General features: G+C 40.8%; 2 protein-coding genes across 2 annotated transcripts in view; both read left to right on the top strand.

Moving 5' to 3' along the window:
* The first annotated feature begins 5,537 nt into the window (after nt 1–5,537).
* On the top strand, nt 5,538–7,138 carry LOC131691156 (prion-like-(Q/N-rich) domain-bearing protein 25). Its single transcript, XM_058977355.1, has 7 exons — nt 5,538–5,719; nt 5,790–5,926; nt 5,988–6,123; nt 6,185–6,328; nt 6,397–6,708; nt 6,765–6,905; nt 6,979–7,138. Exons 1-7 carry the CDS (start codon nt 5,656–5,658, stop codon nt 7,047–7,049), a joined length of 1,005 nt encoding a protein of 334 aa, XP_058833338.1. The 5' UTR covers nt 5,538–5,655; the 3' UTR covers nt 7,050–7,138.
* Nucleotides 7,139–7,430: 292 nt separating this feature from the next.
* LOC131686996 (cytoplasmic dynein 2 heavy chain 1-like) overlaps nt 7,431–22,144 on the top strand; it is a 17,267-nt gene continuing 2,553 nt past the window's right edge. The window contains exons 1-9 of the mRNA XM_058971033.1: nt 7,431–7,467; nt 7,531–8,029; nt 8,629–8,759; nt 8,821–9,053; nt 9,109–9,208; nt 9,274–9,799; nt 17,470–18,979; nt 19,035–19,117; nt 19,178–22,084. Coding sequence (XP_058827016.1) covers nt 7,431–7,467; nt 7,531–8,029; nt 8,629–8,759; nt 8,821–9,053; nt 9,109–9,208; nt 9,274–9,799; nt 17,470–18,979; nt 19,035–19,117; nt 19,178–22,084 — 6,026 coding nt within the window. The remainder of the gene's footprint in view (nt 7,468–7,530; nt 8,030–8,628; nt 8,760–8,820; nt 9,054–9,108; nt 9,209–9,273; nt 9,800–17,469; nt 18,980–19,034; nt 19,118–19,177; nt 22,085–22,144) is intronic.

Below are 22,144 nucleotides of genomic sequence, written 5' to 3'. Positions count from 1 at the left end.
AGAGCATTCCAGTTCTATGTATACCGTTATTCATTGTTCTGTCACACTACATATGAAAAATGTGCTAAATAATTCACTTTTTGCTAAAATTATATCTCTGCTCCATCGGGGCAAAATGGCCTCTTTTTTTATTTTGCTGTTTTTTAATCGAAAACAGAAAAATCGTTCTGAAAACCTACTAACTGCATAACCTAAGACTATTTAATGGCACACTTTTGTGAAATCCCGTCAGAAAACAAAACTACTTGCTTGTTCGCCGAGCATTATGCCCCGTTGTTGCGTTGCATTATGCCCCGTTGTTGTGGTGCATTTTGCCCCGCTTATTTTGCAAAAGGTAATTTTGAATGATTTAAAAGAAATGAATTAATTCCACGTTTTTGAATATTTTGCAAAGCGTTATGATGGTGACTACATAGTAAAATGTTGCCTAAACGATACCATTAATTAAATTCTTCCTATTGATGTTCTATAGCTGAGTTATGATCATATTTCATTAGGGGGTACGCTTTACCCCATCTTCCCCTACATTTCTGATATAAGAAACGCTATGTTTTTGAAGTAACGATAGTAACAATGGTTTCGGAAACGAAATTGATAAAAATTGACTGAGACAGCAACGTTTAAATAACTGTTAAAAATCTCATACAGTGATCAAGAAATTTCGAAAATGTGTTATTCAACACTTAAGCAGCTCAGAAAAAGTAGAAAATATTGATAAATAAAACATAACCGATTTAGATTTCGGTATTACCGCTTTATCCGCTTATCTTCCTTGAACCAGTTTTTGAAATATCAGAATGCTGGTAGATAAGCAAAATAATCGGGTCTATGAATCACGAAAGAACGGTGTCACATTTCTTTTACTTCTCGAGGCTTAAAGCCGAGTCAGATTGAAGTGACACGATAAGTAACGCGCACCTACTCCGGTTTCGGAATCAAAACACTAAAATCGTATATTAGTTGCCGCGAACAATTCACACTTGAGGAGGCCTGCTATACGTGCGATAGAAATGCAGCAGTATCAGTTCATCAGGTAATTTCCGGGAGGTTCCACTAGATAAAATAGATTTCGCGGAAACTCTAACATGACGCCGAAACGCTGATAAGTTGAGGAGGCTTGCTCGATCCGGTTGAGTTTTGATAACGATGAAGATACGTCGAATCGTTTTGATGACGATTAGTATGATAACTGCAATCTGCGACAACTTCCCAAATAATTTGAGTGAACAATTGGTAATTTTTTTCTGCATAAATCAACCATTTAACTTTGGCGTTGGTTTTCTTTGGTTGAATACATACATGGGAAGGGGCTTATGTACTTTAGGCTGTTAATTTAATTGCAGCATTTCTACCTGAAATTCACAGCAACATAGATGGAGGTTTTTTATAAGAATTTTATATTTCTTAACGCTATGTTGTATTTAACCTCCTTTAGGTGTTAACTTTTTGTAACGAATAAAGTGTTAGCGGATCATATTGACCCCGATTTCGATCTCAGTTTTAAGACACACTTTAAGCCAAATCTATATATTCTTTTATATATTCGATTTTGAAACCCTGCGGCCATTCACACATTCGCGGACCGTGATTCATTTAGGTTTCGGTGTACGGATCACATTCTGACAGGGCGTGAGTTACCCCATACCCCCGGTCATGTCGCCATGGAACGTTTTGTCTAGTGGATATGGGAGTTATTTTTTCTTAATTTGGGCGTAGGTTGCTTGGAAAATCGCGAGGGGCTCTAACGTTTGTACGCTGACGTGATTTTGTAACATATCGTCGCTGTGCTATCTTATGACAAACGCCATTTTGGGGTAAACTGAGTTAGATATGCCACATTACTTGTCTGAGCAATCTCTACAAAGTGGCGTTTTCAAAATTTTGAAATTGTGCTTGGTTACTTAGATATAGCAAGAAACACGATGAGAAATAGTCAGTTTTTTGCTTCAAATCACTGTATCTGGAAATTTCCTCAAGTTATATTGAAGTTTTAGAAGTTTTTATGTGTAAAAACGTCTGAGGAACACAATGGCATAAAAATTTTCAAAAGAAAAATACACGAGTTGTGAGAAAAACGCAGTTTACGGTTTAAACTGGAAATATAGCATATTTGGCAACACTGAAACCAAAAACAATTATTTTTTCTAGATTCCCTGATTCATTTCCTTCAAAATGCATTTCACCGATTGTTTATAGACCAAATGAACCCAAAGATATGAATAAAAGTTAAAAATTGGTGATTTTTTTCTATGGAAAATTTTCCATGCACGATTATGACACGTCATACAAATTTTGTCATCAATACACGCCTATGACACGTGTGAATGCGTCTTTTGTTTACATTCATAGTAAAAACTCGAAACGTAGTAAACCGATCTTCGAAAGATTTGAGAGATTAATACAGAATAGATAGAAGCATCAATTGTCTTCTTTGGATTGTTTATACTATTTATAAGTTTGAAAATTTTCAATCTCAAACTTTAAAAATCGTTTTTCTCGAAATATACTAAATGGCGCTTGTCATAAGATAGCACAACAGCGACGATATGTGCGTGTATTCCTGAATAGTCGCGCGAACCGTGAGTCCGATATCAAATTTTCGGTGTGGAATCCTTTATATCGATAGGGTTCCCGGTCATGTCGCCATGTGACATGTTGTCTTTTAGGTGTGAGCGTATTTTCTTAATTGGTCCAGCTGAAGGTATGGGCTCAGGCTTCAAGGACAGACATAGATGTGTGTAGAACCGTCATCATAAATCACAGGTTTATTGACAGATTACTAATAATAAACACAAACGAAACAAAAATGAGAATGTATATGTCAGTTTTGTATATGATACGACCGATCTTGGGTGTTCCGCATTCCGATTCCGATTCTGGCGATATAATAGCATTGCTTATAATATTGAACACACGACATTGTGGCAAATCAATTATGTCATATTCTTGAAAGCTTATATACAGACCCCTCAAAAATTATAGTGATACTTTGATTAAACTATTGACCCAGATTCTACGTGAAATACATCCGGGAGACCCGAAACATCCGTATAGCTACTAAATTCATGAATGGTCGCGCGTATAGGTACTAAATTCATGAAATCTAGCCCAATAACACTGAAGTTTTTTTGCGGATCTTCCAGAAAGTTTCTGCGAAACCAATAGGGATCTTGGTTCCGGTCACAACTACGATTTGCAATAGTAATTCTGAAATAACTATCAAGAAAACCACAGACTTTCAAAGCCAATTCCGGATCTTCTGGAAGGTCAAAAGTTACCAATAAAGTCCCTATCCCAATCACAAGTGCGAATTTATGCGAATGTATTTTCCAAAAATATCTCAAAGCTCTTTGAAAAGGTTCATGAATAGGTCAGTTCCACGGCTGTTCCAGATCTTCCGGAAGGTCATAGTGTAGCCAAAAAAAAAACATGTGTAGGTCATAAGTACAAATTGTTCAAATGAGAATTCAAGAAACACTAAAAAACAACTGGTTCCAAGACCAACTTTTTGAATTAATTAGTTCAGAGAAAGTTCCGGATTTTCCGGATGGTCATTGTGTGATTAATAGGATAATGCCAATTGGACGTGAACAAATGGTTTCGAAAAAAATTCATCAGCACTTTTTCGAATTCTAGAACTAGATTCAAAAATTAGTCAATTTTACGGATGTTTTGGACCTTCTGGACCGATGATTTTTACGTAGAAACGAGGGTCTGTATTTGGATCAGAGTATCAATATCATTTTAGTTGGGATTTTATATAAGCTTTCAAGATTATTAAAAAAAATTGGGACCAGTTTCATTGATTGACCACAGTGTTGCTTGTTCAGTATTATGAGAAATACTATTGTACCGCGGGAATCGGCATCGAAATCGTAATGCGGAACACCCAAAATCGGTCGTATCTAGAGATGGGCGGGTACGGGTATTTTTACCCGAACCCGTACACTTAGATATCGAGGCGGGTTCGGGTTTTGTTATCACCGGATACGGGTCGGGTCAGGTCCATTACAAAAATATTTATTCCGGATACGGGTCGGGTTGGGTTTTTTCAAAACATTTCGCACTTACCCGTATAAATGTTTTTAAATGCTTGGATGACCTTTTTCCACCAATATCAAGAAGGGATAACTTATCCTCGCAGAAAAATATTAAAACAAACATAATTTTCCCATTTTGACATACATTCGTCCTATAGGTATCGAGTGAACGGGACGGATTTTGAACTGGAAGTTCATCATCTAGAAAATTTCATTGGCAAAAATTTTGGTGTGCTATAAAACAGGGAAACATTTATCGCTTCTTGTGAGGTTTCTCCATCATTTTTGAAGTATTAATGTTGTAAACTTCCTTCATCTTTTTGTCATTCAAAAATAAAAACAAGTGCATGGGGAAGATATGTTTTGTATTACTTCTATCGATCTGTTCAAGGAAAATAGTCTAAATTAACCACCAAACATCAAAAATTGTAGATTTTTTATGGCATTTTTATTGACAAAAATGTTTGGCGTTACTATAAAGCATATTTATAAGTTTAATTAAAGAGGAATGTTTACATGTATACCTTAATTTTATGGAATTTGTGTTACTTACGGTGAGTTTTAATCTTACGCGAATGATTATATTTTTCGATAAAGCACAATCTACTTAAATCAAAGAACTAAAATATGAAAATACAACCAACCAACCCCAGGCTCTCGTACTCTTACGAATCAAATAGGTTAAATTTATTTATTGAATTTTTTTAGTTCGGGTGCGGATTGAATTCGGGTTTTGTATTTCCATAAAATCCGGGTACGGGTCGGGTTCGGGTAAGCTCACAAAAATAATACTCGACTTCGGGTCGGGTCCAGATACGAAAAATCCAATACTCGCCCATCTCTAGTCGTATCATGTACAAAACTAACATGTACATTCTCATTTGCCCATTCAGCACCGACTCACACTGGACAACCAGACCAGAAACGGTAATATTTATCAGAAACTGAAAATTAAAACTCCAACAAATAATTTGGCTACAAGTTCATATAGATTCGGCTAAAATCGTGTCTTAAAACTGAGTTCGAAATCGAGGTCATTCTAATTCTGAACTCTTTTGAAAGTCGTTGCTCTCCATGAAAGAGAAAAAGTCAAGAAATTCAAAACTTCTAGGTACAAAATTTAAAAAGTTATCGCAATTTGAAAGTTCATTTTGGGTCATATTGACCCCAACACCTAAAGAAGCTTAAGTGGGAGGGTGTGGTTAAGATTAAAAAGACAGTTTATTTTAAAAGTTTGTTGTGGCAATGACTAAACAAACTAACACTCTCTGCATCGCCAAAACAATTTTTTTAAAACGATTTTTTATAACCTAAGCAACCTTACCCCCCTTAAAATATTTTTTGGTTTCAATCACCCTGTATGTTTGCGCTATAAAATATCAATTAATCGCTGAGTTCTGAGAAACACTAGGCACTCAGCGGTACAATCAAAAAACACTGATCATTGTGATAGTATTACCGGAGAAGATTCTCCTATGTTCAAATACAAGCGACAATACCGTAGTATTAGTAGAAACGGAACGATCATTTTAAAACCAAACCTTTTAGATCTCTGACGCCCTCCATTGCCGGCCACATCTGAACTAAGCGGAATTAGAAACCTGCTTCATTAACTATGTATAAATCTGTTATATTAATTTTGGCCCTCGGGTTGTTCCTACCAGTTATTAGTGCCAATGGTAAGTCATGGTGGTTAACACAAAACTGAACGTATTATCTAAAAAACTTCAACGATCATTATTCCCCTAGACATAATCGATCTATCCTGCGAAAATGATACAGACTGTGAAATATTCTGGAACACCGTGTCCAACTCCTCGTGCGTCTCTGGTCAGTGTCAATGTGTGGATCCGGAAACCGGCAATAAGACTTTGTGTAAACCAATGGTAAGATCGTTTCTAAAATCGATGCAATATGGTACACTTCAAATGGTTATACTTCGATCAGGTCTCAAAAGCCTCCAATCAAATAGGCGGAATTTGTCCGTGTATTGCGGATAATTCATTTTGCCACGAAAAGACTCAGCTCTGCGTTTGTAAGGAAGGGTTTCAGCCGAATAGAGCCGGGAAAAAGTGTATCAGCAGTAAGTGGAACTAATTTTGAGGTTATGTCTCAATTGTAACGATATTTTTGTATGTCGAAAGAATCTGTCCCGTTGGGAGAACCATGTGAAATCGACGAGCAGTGTATTCAACATGATCATTTCTCACGTTGCGACGAGATCCAGCATAACTGTACCTGTTCGAACCACTTCGTGATCTACATGGACACGTGTCATTCCATTATTGGTAAGTTCGTCAACTACAAATGAAATATACTAAATACGAGTTTTTATGTACGTTATTTCGCCAAACAGCCACTGGGAACGCATCCTGTGAGCAGGACACGGACTGTTCCAGCAGTGTCGTCGATTCCGTTTGTCACGATAATCAATGTATATGTGACAAGGGATTTGTGGCAAACGCAGAAAACACGAGTTGCCTGATAGTAGCTCAGTACGAGCAGCCCTGCATCGATTCGAACCAATGCATCGCTCAACTTGGCGTCGGTTCCCTTTGTAAAGATGCCAAATGTGTGTGCAATGAGCAGTATTTCCCATTCACAGTACAATCCTACAACAATGCCACAGCGGAGCACAAAGTGATGAATGTTTGTACTCGAAAGATCAGTATGTTTCGTAGTCTGCTATTTGAGTATTTGGAAACTTTAATATTTTGTTTTTAGCGCATGGATCGAGCTGCAACGACAGCAAGGATTGCTACCAATTTCACAGAGGTCCTCACGAGCAGAACATGGAGTGCTTCTTGGGAGAGTGCGTCTGCTCTTCAGGAAGCTACGAGAAGGACGGCGTTTGCGTTAGCTACAGTAAGTCGACATTTACTCTCACGGATGACGAACATAGCTGATTTTATTGTTTTGTTGTTATTTTCTTATACAGGTTCGGCATCAGTTCTAGTCGTCTCGCCGGTGCTTGCGTTCTTAGTAATGAGTGCAATACTATTTGCCTGAAAACAATTACTAATTTAAGTTAACTGTTAAACCATGTTGTTATTCGCTTGATGCATATTACTAAATAAAGGATAATATAAATTTTTAAACCACCCATTTTACTGCGCATGGCAGCAACTCTTCATCTTCGAACACATAGCACACGAGTGCCGTTTCCGGTTAGCCAGTGCAACAGGTCACTATGTTTGAAAACTTGTTGCTTGATTTTGTTGACAAACAAATACAACAAACATAGCAACCGGTCACGTGGAGTGCACCTAGGTTACCCGGAACCGCTGTCACCATGGAAACCAAATAGGTACAACACAAAAATTTTCCACAGCCAACTAGATTTCTCAATGAAGTCTAACATGTTTAAAATAACAAATAAATAGTGAAAAAATGGCTAATCGGTACAAATTTATCTACGATACTGCAGGTAAGATAACAATACATCACCAGAAAGTGCTAGTCTCGTACTAATCAGTCTCCGTGCCGTTAGTTGAATTCTTCAACGCCACTACCGTGGAGAACGACGAGATAATTCGTGAGTTTCTGGAAAACGAAGATGTCACTATATTGGCTGCAGTTTCACTGGACGGTGAAATACTTTTTCAAAATGCGGTTCCTGTTGAGGAACAGTACTGTTTGCTGTTCTATAAGATTCCCAACCTGGACTACAACAGCCTAAACACTTCACCAAAAATTGGAATGCTTACACTGGAAGGTGGCCTGGCTAAGTCAATATATAACTCGTTGCAGCGTGTTTTTTCTCCCTACATTCTGAAGAAATGCGAATATTCAACCGAAGTGAAGGCTATTCTTCAAAATCTACACTCGAACCTAGGTCTATCGCTCGGATTGACCGAATCCGGTATACTGTCATTTCAGGATGAGATCAATTTTTGGGTACAGAAAACGAGAACCTTACCGACGAAGGCTGATCGGGAAGCGGCAAAATCTTTCGCGGCTATACTGGAAAAAATTAATGCTCAGTTGACGTAAGTTCGCTCAAACATTAGAAGTCCGTGAGCGACAGCAGCTAATCTAAACAGAAAGCGGTTGTTGCGAGAAATCAACTTACAACAATTTGAAGCGAGGCTGTTATCGTAAAAGCATGCAATCCGCTTATATCTGGCTCTGACATACTCGCTTTCAATTGCTATAAAGTGTTTTCCCACATCCTAGTGTCAATTTCAAGCTAGCTTCTCGTGTCCGCTCGGACTCCTAACTGTTGATCCAACAGTGAGAATGAGTGACCGTAAAAAAGCCGCAGAGACAAAACATGCTTCATAAAATCGGCTTTAAATTTGTAAGAATGCAAAAATCGGATATAAGCTGTATAGGGCTCAAAAGAACAAGTCGGCAAAAATTAACCTGTGGGATGAAAAAAACTATTTTGTCAGAAACGGGTTTATTTTTCATCGGTTTTTATACTAAAGGTTTTTAATAGCCGACCATAACAGAGGACAGTCCCCGTCCGACTTTTACTCTTTTTTAATATCCGATTATTACATTCAAATATATTTAAAGTGAGTTTTACGAAGCATGTTGTGTTCTTCCCACTTTTACTTTCAGTTGCTAAAATTATACTTTTCAGGGAAGGCTCCAATGCTAATCTTAGCCAACTGGACGAGTTTATCGACGTCTGTCAGACCCATCTGGACGAAATATGGCGACTGCCACATCACTACCCACAGAACCGCATGTGTAGTATTTTCGATATCATTTGTAAGTGAATAATTCCCGGAGAACCTTAGGTATAGACTAACTTACCACTCAACATTTACAGCAACTCACGTTGTCAACACGTGCACCGAAAAACTAATCGAGTTGGATATATGGGACGTTGGATCAATCTATCTAGATGAGGCTATCAACCATGTCAAAGAAACACTAGAATCCTGGTATCAAACGTTCGACAGTTTGACGCGACTCTTCTGGCCAAACTATGAACAACACGCGTGGATCGGAAAACCGTACAGCTCCAAACAATTGGACAAACTTCGTAGCCGATTCTCAGAGGTGACTTCCCTTCAGGTTACACCACTAATTACTACAAAATAAATATCTCAAACAGATTTTAGAAATCAAGAATTCCAAGGATTTACTCTATGCATTGTTCTTCGATAATGATGAACAATTTCTTCGCAACACCGATGTAGCAGATCCCTTCAAAGGTAACAACAACATGTCGATAACTCCGTATTCGATCATTAGTTACACGATCCTTTCCTTCCAATAGATATAAACATCTTCGATCTCACTCCGCTGGGCAATAAACGATGGGAGATGGCCAAGTCCCGCATGGAGTCCAATCTTGCCAAGGTAGACGAAAACGTGGTTTCTATCCTGAAGCAACACATTCACGGAAGTGTCGGAAATCCACGGCAAGCGATTCACGTGTTCAGTCGCTTCAAAGACATCTTCAATCGTCCGTATGTTCTGAAAGCACTGACCGTGGAACGCGAGCAACTATATCAAAGTATCCCAATAATTATTCGCGAACTGCGGGAAATGCTTGCGGCTACGAATTACACCGAGGACGACGTTACGCCAATTGTTTCCGAAACTCGCTGGTACCGAGTGGTGGAGGAGCAGATTACCCAGCTGGAAGCGGTCGTGGTGAAGATTCTCAACGATCGTGAAGGATTTGAGCAAGCGGTGCAGAAAATCATCACTTTCCGGGAGGAAATCCAGGCTATGATTCGGGCTAACTTTGAAAGCTGGACCGACAACTCGATGAGTGCGATTCGCGATGGGGAGTTAAGGTGAGTTCCCAATTTAGAACGGCAAATCTCTCGAACAACTGAAAGTTCGGATAAAGGGGTCAAGCAGCATCAGTGAAGTTCAGTATTAACAGCATTTCATATTTAAGTCCTTAAACGATATTTAATGTTCACATGGGAACTGTGAATAGCTTGAATCGCAATTCCGAATCAAATTCCAGCCGATATTCTTGCGGAACACCACACTGTGTCCCCGTTGTTGGATCAAGTGTCAAACCGGCGCTAGTTTGGTCCTGACACCAAGATAGTTCTGATGAGATGAAGTAGACACGCAAATTTCCAGGCCTCGAGAAGGTCTTCCTCCCGTACCGAACAAATGGGTTAAAGTGCATTGATATCAACAACAATTTATTGAGCTAGTATATCGCGACCCGAGCTGCAATTCTTTCTCTCCTGTTTGGCGACTAACAGCATCCTTTCTAGGCACGTCTCCTTTCTCCACAAGACCTTCTAAATCCCACTGACCGGCAGTGGTATTATGATAAAAAGTTTTCTGCGTATAATCCAATCACCTATGCAAATAACCCCATCTCTGGATTTAGTAGGTGTTAGCTCTGTCGATTTTCCAATGACCTATTTCAGAACGACAGAGACCTAGCGGTACATTTCGAGGCCATTCGGTGTGAAAGAATTGACGCGTATTTTAGTGTATCATAATTTCATTTGCTTGGGTTTAACATATAAATTTATTAGGTATCTCAGCTTGTTACCTTATACATGCCTTGATTAACTATTAACAATGGCTGCTTAGGACCTTTGGCTCACCGGTTTGTTCGACAAAAAATTGTCCGAGTCCCTCCCGCATCCACCTTATTACAGCATCATATATTCCTTAGCCACTGCACGTTCTCCGAAAATTTCAACAACCTTATCTTAAACAAAATATAAAACCAAGCCGTTTCTGCTGAGTACCTTCCTGTGGCATTCAAACCACTGGATAAGACAAGCACTGCTGACAACGATCCGAAGAACTAGACGTGCATTACAAACTCCCAAATCATCCCACTTCTCTAGTCCAACTCCTCTTCAGTACAGTGGTAGTACGAAGTTGCTCAACATGCCGAATCCTTTGGAGTTATCATCATGGTCAAGCCATCCGACTTACTCAAATGCAGGTATCTGCTTTGCAGGGATGCATGAAGCACATCACGAGAGCCTAACACGAGCTGAGCGGCCGCTTTGAACGAACCAAAAGCAATAAGCACTGACACCGCTCGTGCTAGGTAAGCTTCGTGCTCGAGCTGTAGCATTCGAAGAACCATGAGCTAGCTCGGTAAGCTGGCACGAGCAAGCTCTTTGGGCTAGCTCAGTAAGCTATCACGAGTTAACTCAATGAGCTGGCACGGTAAGCTTGTCCCATGAGCTAGAACGGTGCAGTAGTGTAACCTATGGAACGAAAGAATAGGACAAAGCAAGAAACATGAGTTGGCAAATGTGCGACAGGTTGCTGATAAAACGACGCAGGCATCATTACTCACACTAACGCGTTGTTTTTTTCTTCTACTTTGCTATAGCTGAGCTATGGCTCCGTGCAGCGTGCTAGCTATCACCGTGCTCGTGCTACTTGCTAACTCTAGCTCATTAAAAACCAGCACAAATACTAGCTCAATGAATCTAGCTCTGACACATTATGAGCCAGTGCACAGGAATAGGACACGGAGTAGCACCGTTCTTGTGCATGCCTGCTGCTTTGGCTCCCACTCTCCAGTGTCTTGAACGCATTTGCCACGAATACACACAACCAACGAGTGCGGGGTCTACCTCGAAGTTGGTAACCTCTTCCAGATGTACTCTTCTGCCCACAACCGAAGACTACACATTAAGAAGACTAATATATCTTTCCTTCCCCCATACAAACGAGAAGCGACAGAGGTTACAGCACCTCTATTGTATGAAGGTAGGAAGCTTAATGTAAATCTGTATATGTGTGTGCATCACTATGGGAAGTACCAACTTTTCCCGCAAGTGGCGTTGCCATTACTGTCTCCAGATTCTGGACAGAGTTGCCAGTCTTCCTGATGTGCACTCTTCGCCATAACTGTATCTTGTTTCTCTTCCACCACACACTCTACACCTCCAGTTTACTGTAACCTTTCGATGTCAGTATATTTCTATATCTGGTACAGCTCATGCGCCTGCGCTATTTTCTATTGCATATCCAAGGCAGGAATCGTCTCTCAAACAAACTAAGCACTCGATAGACTGCTTCCTTCAGCGCTTCATTGCAGTACGAAGCAACAGGGAGTATCACCGATTTATATACGCTTGTTTTGTGCACGTCCATAGGATATAGGACTTTATCTGTCTACGCAAGCCGTAGATAGTTTTATTCACAGTCGCCACACGCCTTTTTACTTAGCGGCTAACATCGTTGTCACATGTCACTAGTGTTTCAAGAAATATGAAATTGACGACAAACGCTTACCGTACCCCATCGATATCCACCTTGCAACCAACGCCGTGCGGGCTGCTTCGCTCACTATCACATACCTTGTACTTTGTCTTGTAAAGGCCTATTTACACCTTCGGTGAAAACGAACGTTAACTCGATGCGCACTAAATTGTTTTCTCCAATATCTCACTTTTATTAATGCATGGAAATTGATGGAAATTGATGGAAATGGAACTAAACGATAGTACATGAATATACTTAGTGAATCCATGCACAATTATTCGATATAATTGAATCAATGCAACTATATTCATATTTCCCAATCATTTTAAATATTCCACGGTGAAATATGGTCGCAATGAATATTACATTTCACGTGTTTTTTTGAAAAGGGCCTATAAGCATGCTGTCAAAATCCACTTTGAGAGGGAATTATAAAAAAACGAATACTCGCCGATTATAAATCACAGCAGTAAACGAAAGAGAAAACTTTTCCCTTTCATAAAACGTTAACATCCAGTCTCGACGAGTTACGATTTGTCTGGAATTTTTTCTCAAAGTGAATTTTGACAGTATGCTTATTGGCCGTTTACAAAAAAAAACACGCGAGATTTGTTCACCGGGAGTGTAAACGCGACGATGGACGGAATTGATGCGGAGTGGTGAATATAAATGTCATCACTGTTCGCGGTGAACGTTCACATTTGAATACCAGATTGCATTCTGACAAACTGTAAACTGCCAGTTGAGTGTGAAATCGTTGTTCGCTGATGAAACTGTTAAGCACTATTTAGACTCTACGTGAAAATGAAAGGGAACAAGTGATGAATACCTTCCATTGTTCACGGTGGACAACGTCGTGAACAGTTTCATCAGTGAACAGCGATTTCACGCTCAACTGGCAGTTTACAGTTTGTCAGAATGCAATCTGGTATTCCACGCTGAAATATGTTCGCAGTGGATATTCCACTTGTTCACCATGAGTGTGAACACGAGATGGACGGAATTGATGCGGAGTGGTGAATATAAATGCCATCGCTGTTCACGGTGAACGTTTGCCTTCGAATACCAGATTGCCTTCTGACAAACTGTAAACTGTCAGTTGAGCGTGAAATCGCCTTTAGGTTCTTTACTGAAACAGTTAACCTCACTTTTCTTGACAGTTCGAATGTACTGTTTACATGGATTTAAAAAAAATTGTGGATGACTAGATTCGCTCGAAGCAAATCGTCAAGAAGTCCATGTAAACAGTACAGGCGAACTGTCAAAAATGAACACTTAGTTCATTTGTGACGCCACCGTAAAGTATTCAATTCGCTGATGAAACTGTTCACTACGTCCACCGTGAACAATGGAAGGTATTCAACACTTGTTCATATTCATTTTCACGGAGAGTCTGCTTTACAGTTTTGTCAGAATTCAATTTGGTATTCAAGGGCGAACAATAACCGTGAACAGCGATGACATTTATATTTACCACTCCGTAGCAATTCCGCCCATCGTCGCGTTTACACTCCCGGTGAACAAGTGAATTATCCACTGCGAACATATTTCACCGTGGAATATTTAAAATGATCGGGGAATATGAATATTGTTGCATTGATTCAATTATATCGAATAATTGTGCATGGATTCGCTAAGTATATTCATGTACCATCGTTTAGATCCAGTTTCATCAATTTCTATGCACCAATAAGTGAGAACAAAAACAATTTGGCGCGCATCGAGTTCACGTTCGTTTTCAACGATGGTGTAAATAGGCCTTTAAAACGGCATAAATGCATCTTCTGCTGCTCTACTATCAAGTCTATTTCATCCGCAAAGCCAAAAAACATGTGATATCTTGTGATTATGGTTCATTCCTTTGCACATCAGATATTTGCATCGCACCTTCGAGCTCTTTGCTGAACAATAGATTAGAGAACGCATCGCCCTACTTCAATCCATTCAATCAAACACACACGAGTTGGATGAGTCTCCGGCTATTTTGACGCTTGCTTTTCATCAATTCAATATTCAGCACAATCTCCACCACATTCAGTCGATTTGTCCTTAGTTCCGTTCACTACATCCTCATCCAGAATGTTTCTCTTTTATAATACTGAAAGAAACTGTTTCTCGTTGTGACTGATAGATTCACTATTAATAACCCAGCAAGCCTGCAGATTAGTACCACAACTGCGTTGATATTTTGTACGTATCGCTTGGTTAGCCTCCGGACCGGATTCCTGGCTTGTTTACTTGCTCGCCAAACTCTTCTGCTCTGCCCGTAGGAGTCGCCAATTTTTTGTAGGTTAGCCTTATGTTTGCAGATGATTCTGTCCAACGGTATTTACACCGTCCCATCCTCTCGTTGATTCACGATAATGTCTAGTTCGGTTACGCATACATCGAGCCGAGTTCTAGAAAGTGAGCATCGACGTTTCTGTCCGTTAGACCGTCGACGATCAGGTGCCAATAAACTCATTTTTTCGCTTTGATTGGACTTTTCTATTTTATACAAACGTACGCAACGTATTTCTCATACGAGTCGCGTTGCGTCAAGGATCTAGTCAGCAAGGAATTTGTATTATTCCACCGGAGACAGTTTTTCAACCTAGAGGATTGCTTCAGAAGCGGCCAGGTAGCTCTTCCAGTCACTATTCATGGTGAGATCATACGAGACATTGATTGGTTCCGATGATCCTGGACTAGTGTTGATTTCAATCACGATCGGTAATTAGTCAGTCACTATCACCTAGCATATGGATAAGTCCAGTTCACTTGCTTGCACCGGTAGCCTTGGAATCCATGTCATTTCCACGGTGGTCAAAATTGCTAAATTAAGGTTGTTTCAAAGATCTTGAATTATTGAAGTTCGATTATTGAAGTCTTCAAGAAAGAATCGAGTTTAGGAAAGGAGTTAAATCGAGCAGAAAAGTCGTCGGTACCCCATTGAAGCCTTATGAGGAATGTAAATAGAAACAATGCACATGTCTTTGCCTTTGATTTTGACTTGAAGGGCGAAATCTTCAATGCCTAGTCGAGAGATTGATTCGATAGAAAAATTTAGCACTTTTTGATCCGCGCATGACCATTGTCCCTATAGCAAACACACTTCTCGGCGGTTTTTCTCCCGACATTTCCCGCGTGATTTTCTCCTCAGTTTGTTGCTACAGTAGGTTGCTTACAATTGGAATAATTCAAGACCAGCTATACAAACAGGCGAGGTCCTTGTACTCCAACATAACTCAGTATAGTATTTCCGACGAATATCACGCAAAACAAGTCTGATTAATGAGATTTTCCACATTCGATGGGCATTATATGCTATAAATGTCACTCCAAATCTTTACTAATTGAAAGCAAAGGTTCATGAGTAGGCTAATCCCGTCCCTCATCAGAACATAGTCAATCAAACATCGCATCGCTGACCACATCGTCGATCTGCACATCACGAAGAGGAATGTATACTGCATTGCTTCATACCAGTCACGACATAGCTCAATTTATTTGAGTGGACTTTTTGACTTTGAATCATGGCCTATTACCGTCTTGTCAGCTTCCGCGTAACAATTATGGTGTCGGACGGTTTACTTATGGGTCGAAGTTATGTCACCCTAGGATCAGTCGAACCATGTCAGTAGATTTTGATACGAATATTTTTCGAAAATTTGTAGGAATGCAACTGTCTAGGATCTCGAGTTACCCTTCGACGAAATTTATTTGATTGCGAGAGGCCGTCTGACAGTTCTTTTTCTCCCAATTCCTAAAGGTCTTCCAAATGTTTATACTGTTTTCTAGCATCGTTAACAGTTTGAGTTTATATTTTCAATATTTTCTCGTTACGTACCAGTCTATTTCCTTGATTATAAAGTTATATTCTTCGCGGTGAAAGTGGCTTCATTGTGATATTAAACGTATACTTGTCAATGACACATCAAAGTATCAATTGCCATAGATATGCTTCTTGAGGCATCTGTCAAATTTGACCACTACACTGAGAAAAAATGACGGATAATTCTTTCCTCACCCTGCAGACAGTCGAACCCGCATTGCTAACTACACCGTCGATCTATACATCGTGAGAAGGAATGTATACGCAACTCTCCATCGTAAAGAATTCACTGCTAGCGATATCAAATCAGTTATGACAACGTGCAGTTTATCTGACTGGACTTTTTATATCTTAATCTGAACCATCCTTGTAGACTTCGATGTGGGCGGCCTGCAAGAGATTAGGTTGTGAGTAGAGGGAGTCGGGTCGGGGAAAGTATTGTTTATATCTGACTCATCCGTAATCTGACACTACTCATTTCCAAACCTGTCGTCTTTGATAGCTCCTCCCCCGTCATCCATTGTGTATTTTAGAAGCAATACGACCGCCGCTCATTCGCATTCGATTAATATAAGAAATTCAAGCTGAAAAAATTAAAAAATGTGGAAACACGATAAAATATTACGATGGAAATCCTAAGCGTGGGCGGAATAATCCTGATCGTCCACTGTGTATAGGATTCGTATCCGTGACAAAGTAGGGTTGATGTTTATCCAACAACCGCGCAGTAGCAACTCAGAGTTACTGTGATTCGCTGTTGTTATGTTAGTGTAACAGTAGATTCGGATATCGAGGGGTTGCTCATTCTACGAGTTTTCAGGACCACTAACAATTATTCAAAGGCGGGTAATGTAGAAATCGTTGAATATTACAAATGGACTTTTTTAAAAGGTGTGGAAGGATGAAGTTACTTCGTAAAATTTCTTTTAAAACTGTTACAATATGAAAATCGACCTTGAACTTTAGGTGAAAGATTCAGACTTGGGTACAACGATGAAAGTATTATACTGTTTAAAAATCGATCAAACTGAGAAGTTGTTCTAGCCAACTTTTATTTGTGAATGTAACTTTATACAAATTATTAAAGTTTAAAATTATTTGACTATCGCCTATTTTCACACTTGGGTTCAATTAGACATTTTTTTGTGGAAATACCTCTATGCCAGTTTTATGATTAGAGCTTTTAACCAACTTTTACATTTTAATAAAATAAAGGGGATTTGGTAAAGCGTGGTCTACATCTTCGACTTCTTTTCTAGGCCGCTAGAGGTTGCCAAAGCTTTCGGGTAGAACTTTCTTTATCTGTCAAATTGCTACGAATTCGCAATCCATACGGAAGTTAAAATGAATGAAGTTGAAAACTTGAAGTGCCTTTCCCTTGCAATCCGAATCTTTTAGTTGCTTGGAGTCACCTCCTCGCCAATCTCATAATATCATTTTTAGCCTTCGCGAGAACCAACCGGTAGTCATTTTCGACAAAACCGAACGCCAACTCATGAAGGTCACCTTCGGTTCCAAGATTGTAACTTTCTGTGACGAAGCTCGCCATCTACAGAATCTAGGACTGAAGCTCAGTCCGGAAATTCAGAAAAGCATAACCCACTCGATGAGATTTATCTCCTATGCACGGAGACTACAGCAGATCGCTACATTCCACAACACCATTGGTGACAGGATGATTCCATGCCAACGACCGATCATGCTGAACAATGCCATGGAGTTCTCGAAGCTCGTGAAAAGCGAATCTGTGTCGTGGAACGATGAACACTCTGTAGAACGATACATCGACAGTCTCCAGCAAGCAGTCAAACGATTATCCAAGGACAACAATCAGTTGACAGGCTATCACGAACAAGCCAAGAAATCAGTGCTTAAATTGATGAATGTCGATCTTATTCGGCAGAGTAACGTCTGGAAGGACGAAATGCGTGTTCTTCGCGAGATTATATTCAACTTGGAGAAGCAAGCCTACACTAACCTGAATCCATTCAAACTTCACTGGGATCATCAATTGTACAAAGTTTTAGAGTATCAATACGTTTCCGGTCTACTCAACGTTCACCAAAAGTTACCGGATATTCACGTAGACTTGGTGTTTCGTCAGCAGAAAATCCAATTTCGTCCTACTATGGAAGAAATCAAGTCCAAGTACTACTCCCAGCTACGTCGATTTATCGAGAAACCCCTTGGTTTCAAAGGCCTTTCCGAACAGAGTTCGAACATTTTCAAAGCAATGATTGAACGAAACGCTCAATACTTCTCAGTAGTGTATGAAAAAGCAGACGTCGTATTCCGTGAGTTATCGGAATTCCGAGACAGTTGGCTACCTTGGGTATCGCTTGGAATGTCGGATATGGAACAGCTATGCACCGTTCACTGTACTACGTGGCAGCACTGGGACAACAATTTCCGAGCCTGCAAGAAGTTTAGTCAACAAATAGCTCGAATTCAACAGTCGGAAAAAGAGATTGATTGTCTGATCGTCAACTACGCACCACTCTGCTCCGATATAGACGGCGTCAGCAGACGGTATTGGGAAAGTCTTGCTAACAGTTTACGAACGTCGATCTTGGACAACATTTCCACTTTGCAAGAGTATCTAGCGTATTCGTTCCAGGTGCTCCAAAACATCCCGCAAGACGAGTGGGGCATATCGGAGTCTAGTGCGAAGTATGAGAAAATTGTTAGCGATTTGCCAAGGATGACCGAGTTGATCAAGTCGCTGCAGGGAAAGGACAGCTGTTTGGCTGGGTGGTGTAAGGAGCGAGTTTCAGCACTCGGCGGTATTCTGACCCAGTGGAATCAGCTGCAGCCTTTGATAGAAAACCACCAATCGCTGCTGCAGGGTAGACTGGATATCATCAAGGAGAATATTTTGAGGCAGATCACCGAGTTGAACGAAGAAGCGGACAAATTTTCTATCCGTTGGGAGTCTACTATACGGGATCTGGAGGTAAGATACTGGTAGGCTGCTACTTTTCGTAGAACTAACTATTTTATAATTTTAGACTAACGACCACGCTGATATGACTTTATTCCGTGAACGCCAAAGCCAGTGGAAAAGCATCGTTAATAAACGCGAGACACTCCGGTAAGTAAATTGATATCGCATAACCCTACTCTGATTCTAGCTTCAAACCTCTTCCATTAGAAAACAAACTGAAAAATTCAATATAAAAGTTCCGGAAGAATTCGACGCAATATTTGGCAAACTAGAAACGGACATCGCGGAACATGGCAAAAACTGGGAGATCTTCAACAACTTTCTAACAGACTACGATACGGTCGCGAACGAAGAATGGACAATCTATCGTCGTCGACCGCACATCTTTACGGAGTTTCTATCTAGATGGGAGAAACCCCCAAGTCCACCAGCTAGCGTAGCGAGTTCCCGTATTGCATCTCACGTCGAACGGTACAAATCCGTCCAATCGCTACTCAACGCTCTCCAATCGGATGCTCTGATCGAGAAACATTGGGCTAAAATATGTCAGCTGCTAAAAATAGATTCCAAATCCCAACACGATCTTTGTCTGGGCGATGTCTTACTAGTGTCCGATAACCTTCAACAGCAGGCAGCTGAAATTCAATCCATCGTGCGACAGGCAGCTTCGGAGCATGTAATACGGCAAGCTATAGTAGAGTTGGAACAATGGGCCGCTACAGCAATGCTGAAACTTATCGATCATACAGACTCCAAAGGAGTTATCATTTCGTTGATCAAAGATTTTACGGAAACGCTGAACAAGATCGGAGATAACCAGTTTTTGCTGCAGTCCGCGAAGAATTCAACCTCGATTGAGTCCTTTTCCGATCAAGCCGATGTGTGGGAAGAGAAGCTCAACAATCTGGACTATATCATAACCCATTTGAATCAGATTCAGAAGAAATGGATTTATTTGGAACCCATTTTCGGCGTTGGAACCTTAAAACGAGAAGAAGCCGTCTTCAAAAGCATCGATAAGAACTTCCGATACATTATGAAAGAGATCACCGAAGACCCGAAAGTAGTCGCGGTGCATAAAATAAACAACGTGCTGTCGATTATTGAAACGCTCCAGAATCAAATATCCCGTTGTCAGAACGCTCTGAGTTCATTCATCACAACCAAGCGGAATGCCTTTTCCAGGTTCTATTTCCTATCTGACGACGATCTGCTTGAGATTTTAGGCCAATCCTCAAAGACAGCTGTTATCCAAAAACACATTCGTAAGCTGTTTCCCGGTATCTACGGATTGGTGATAGACGAATCCAGCTCTCGTATAGTAGCGTTCGGCAGTGAGGAAGGCGACGAAATCCGTTTAACAAACCCCGTAATAATAACGCCTGTAGTTGAAGACTGGTTGAACGTCCTGGTGACAGAAATCAAAACAACACTCCAATTTCTTATCAAAAAGTGTCTCGATGCGGTTCCCATGGACGAAGCGACCATTGGTGCGTATCCGATGCAAGTCATATGCCTGATCAATTCCATCAACTTCACTCGACGAGCTGAGAAAGCCATATCCGGTATGCAGCTGGCCGATCTAAAACGTCAGATTCAAAAGGAAATCGATCAATTTTCTACCCTACTACACGGAAGCACCGATCAATTGACACAAATCAAGCTACGTGCCCTGCTGATTGATCTAGTCTACCAATCGACCACCGTAGACTATCTGAGTAATCACAACGTGACAAACCTGCAGGACTGGTACTGGCTCCAGCAGCTCAAGTTCTTCGTAGATCGCAACGGGAAAGTGATCATCAAAATGGTCTACGCAGAGTTTGAATATTCGTACGAATTCCTCGGGAACTATAGTAAGCTGGTGTACACATCCTTGGCCCACAACTGCTACCTGATATTGACGCAAGCAATGCAGCTAGGTCTCGGTGGTAATCCATTTGGGCCCGCAGGAACCGGTAAAACTGAATGCGTCAAGTCACTAGGAGCAATGCTGGGTCGCTTAGTACTGGTGTTCAATTGCGACGAGAACATCGACACCGCCGCCATGGCTCTCATCCTGTCCGGGCTAGCTCGCTGTGGAGCTTGGGGCTGTTTTGATGAATTCAACCGCCTCCAGGAAGCTACCCTTTCTGCGATTTCTATGCTTATTCAACCCCTACAAGTTGCATTGAAAGACAAACAGAAAGAGGTTCAACTGAACAATGAAACCGTTCCGCTGAACAATCACTGTTGCGTGTTTGTAACGCTGAATCCAGCGGGCGAAGAATACGGAGGTCGTCAACAGTTACCGTTGAATCTACAGGCCCTTTTTCGACCAATTGCAATGCAAGCTCCACGACCACAACAAATCGCTCGGGTTACACTCTTCGTGGAAGGGTTTAAACATGCTGATCGACTCGGCAGTCAGATCGTAGAACTTTTCGAACTATCCAAGAAGATGCTTTCCAAACAACGCCACTATGATTGGGGGTTACGAGAATTGAAATCGATTCTATCGGCTTGTGGTTCCGCGCTGAAAAACGCCAACAGCGAATTGACGTATGACGAGGAAGCCGGACTAGCCGTTAACGTGATTCGATCGAACACTATGTCCCGATTGACTCTGTCCGATTGCAAACGGTTCGATGTTCTGTTATCTAATGTGTTTCCGAATACCCACGTCGTTGGTATTGCAAACGAAGATTTGAGACTGAAGATCCTGGATGCTTTTTCAATTCTGGGATATCAGCCTAACAACCGACAGGTCGAAAAATGTTTGGAGTTGGCTGCACAATTGAAGAAACGAATGGGAGTTGTAGTTATTGGACCTCCTCGGTCAGGGAAATCAACAATCATATCCATATTGAAGGAAGCACTACTGTTGCTAGGGAGTACAATACGAGCTCATATAATTTCGCCAAAATCGATGAATCGAGTTAAACTGTTGGGTAAGCTGGATCCGGACACTCGGCAGTGGACAGATGGAGTACTCACGTCCACAGCCGTTGCCGTGAATGCTGAGCCTCGAACTGTCACTTCGTGGATTATTTGCGACGGAGACATAGATCCCGTGTGGATCGAAGCATTGAACTCCGTACTGGATGATAATCGTCTGCTGACTCTACCTTCCGGGTGGAGGATTCAATTCGGAAGCAATGTGAACTTCATTTTCGAGACACACGACCTTTCAAC

The sequence above is a fragment of the Topomyia yanbarensis genome, chromosome 3, assembly GCF_030247195.1.
Source record: "Topomyia yanbarensis strain Yona2022 chromosome 3, ASM3024719v1, whole genome shotgun sequence".
NCBI lineage: Eukaryota > Metazoa > Arthropoda > Insecta > Diptera > Culicidae > Topomyia > Topomyia yanbarensis.
Note: the sequence above shows the minus strand (reverse complement) of the source record. Positions and strands in the feature narration are given on the sequence as shown.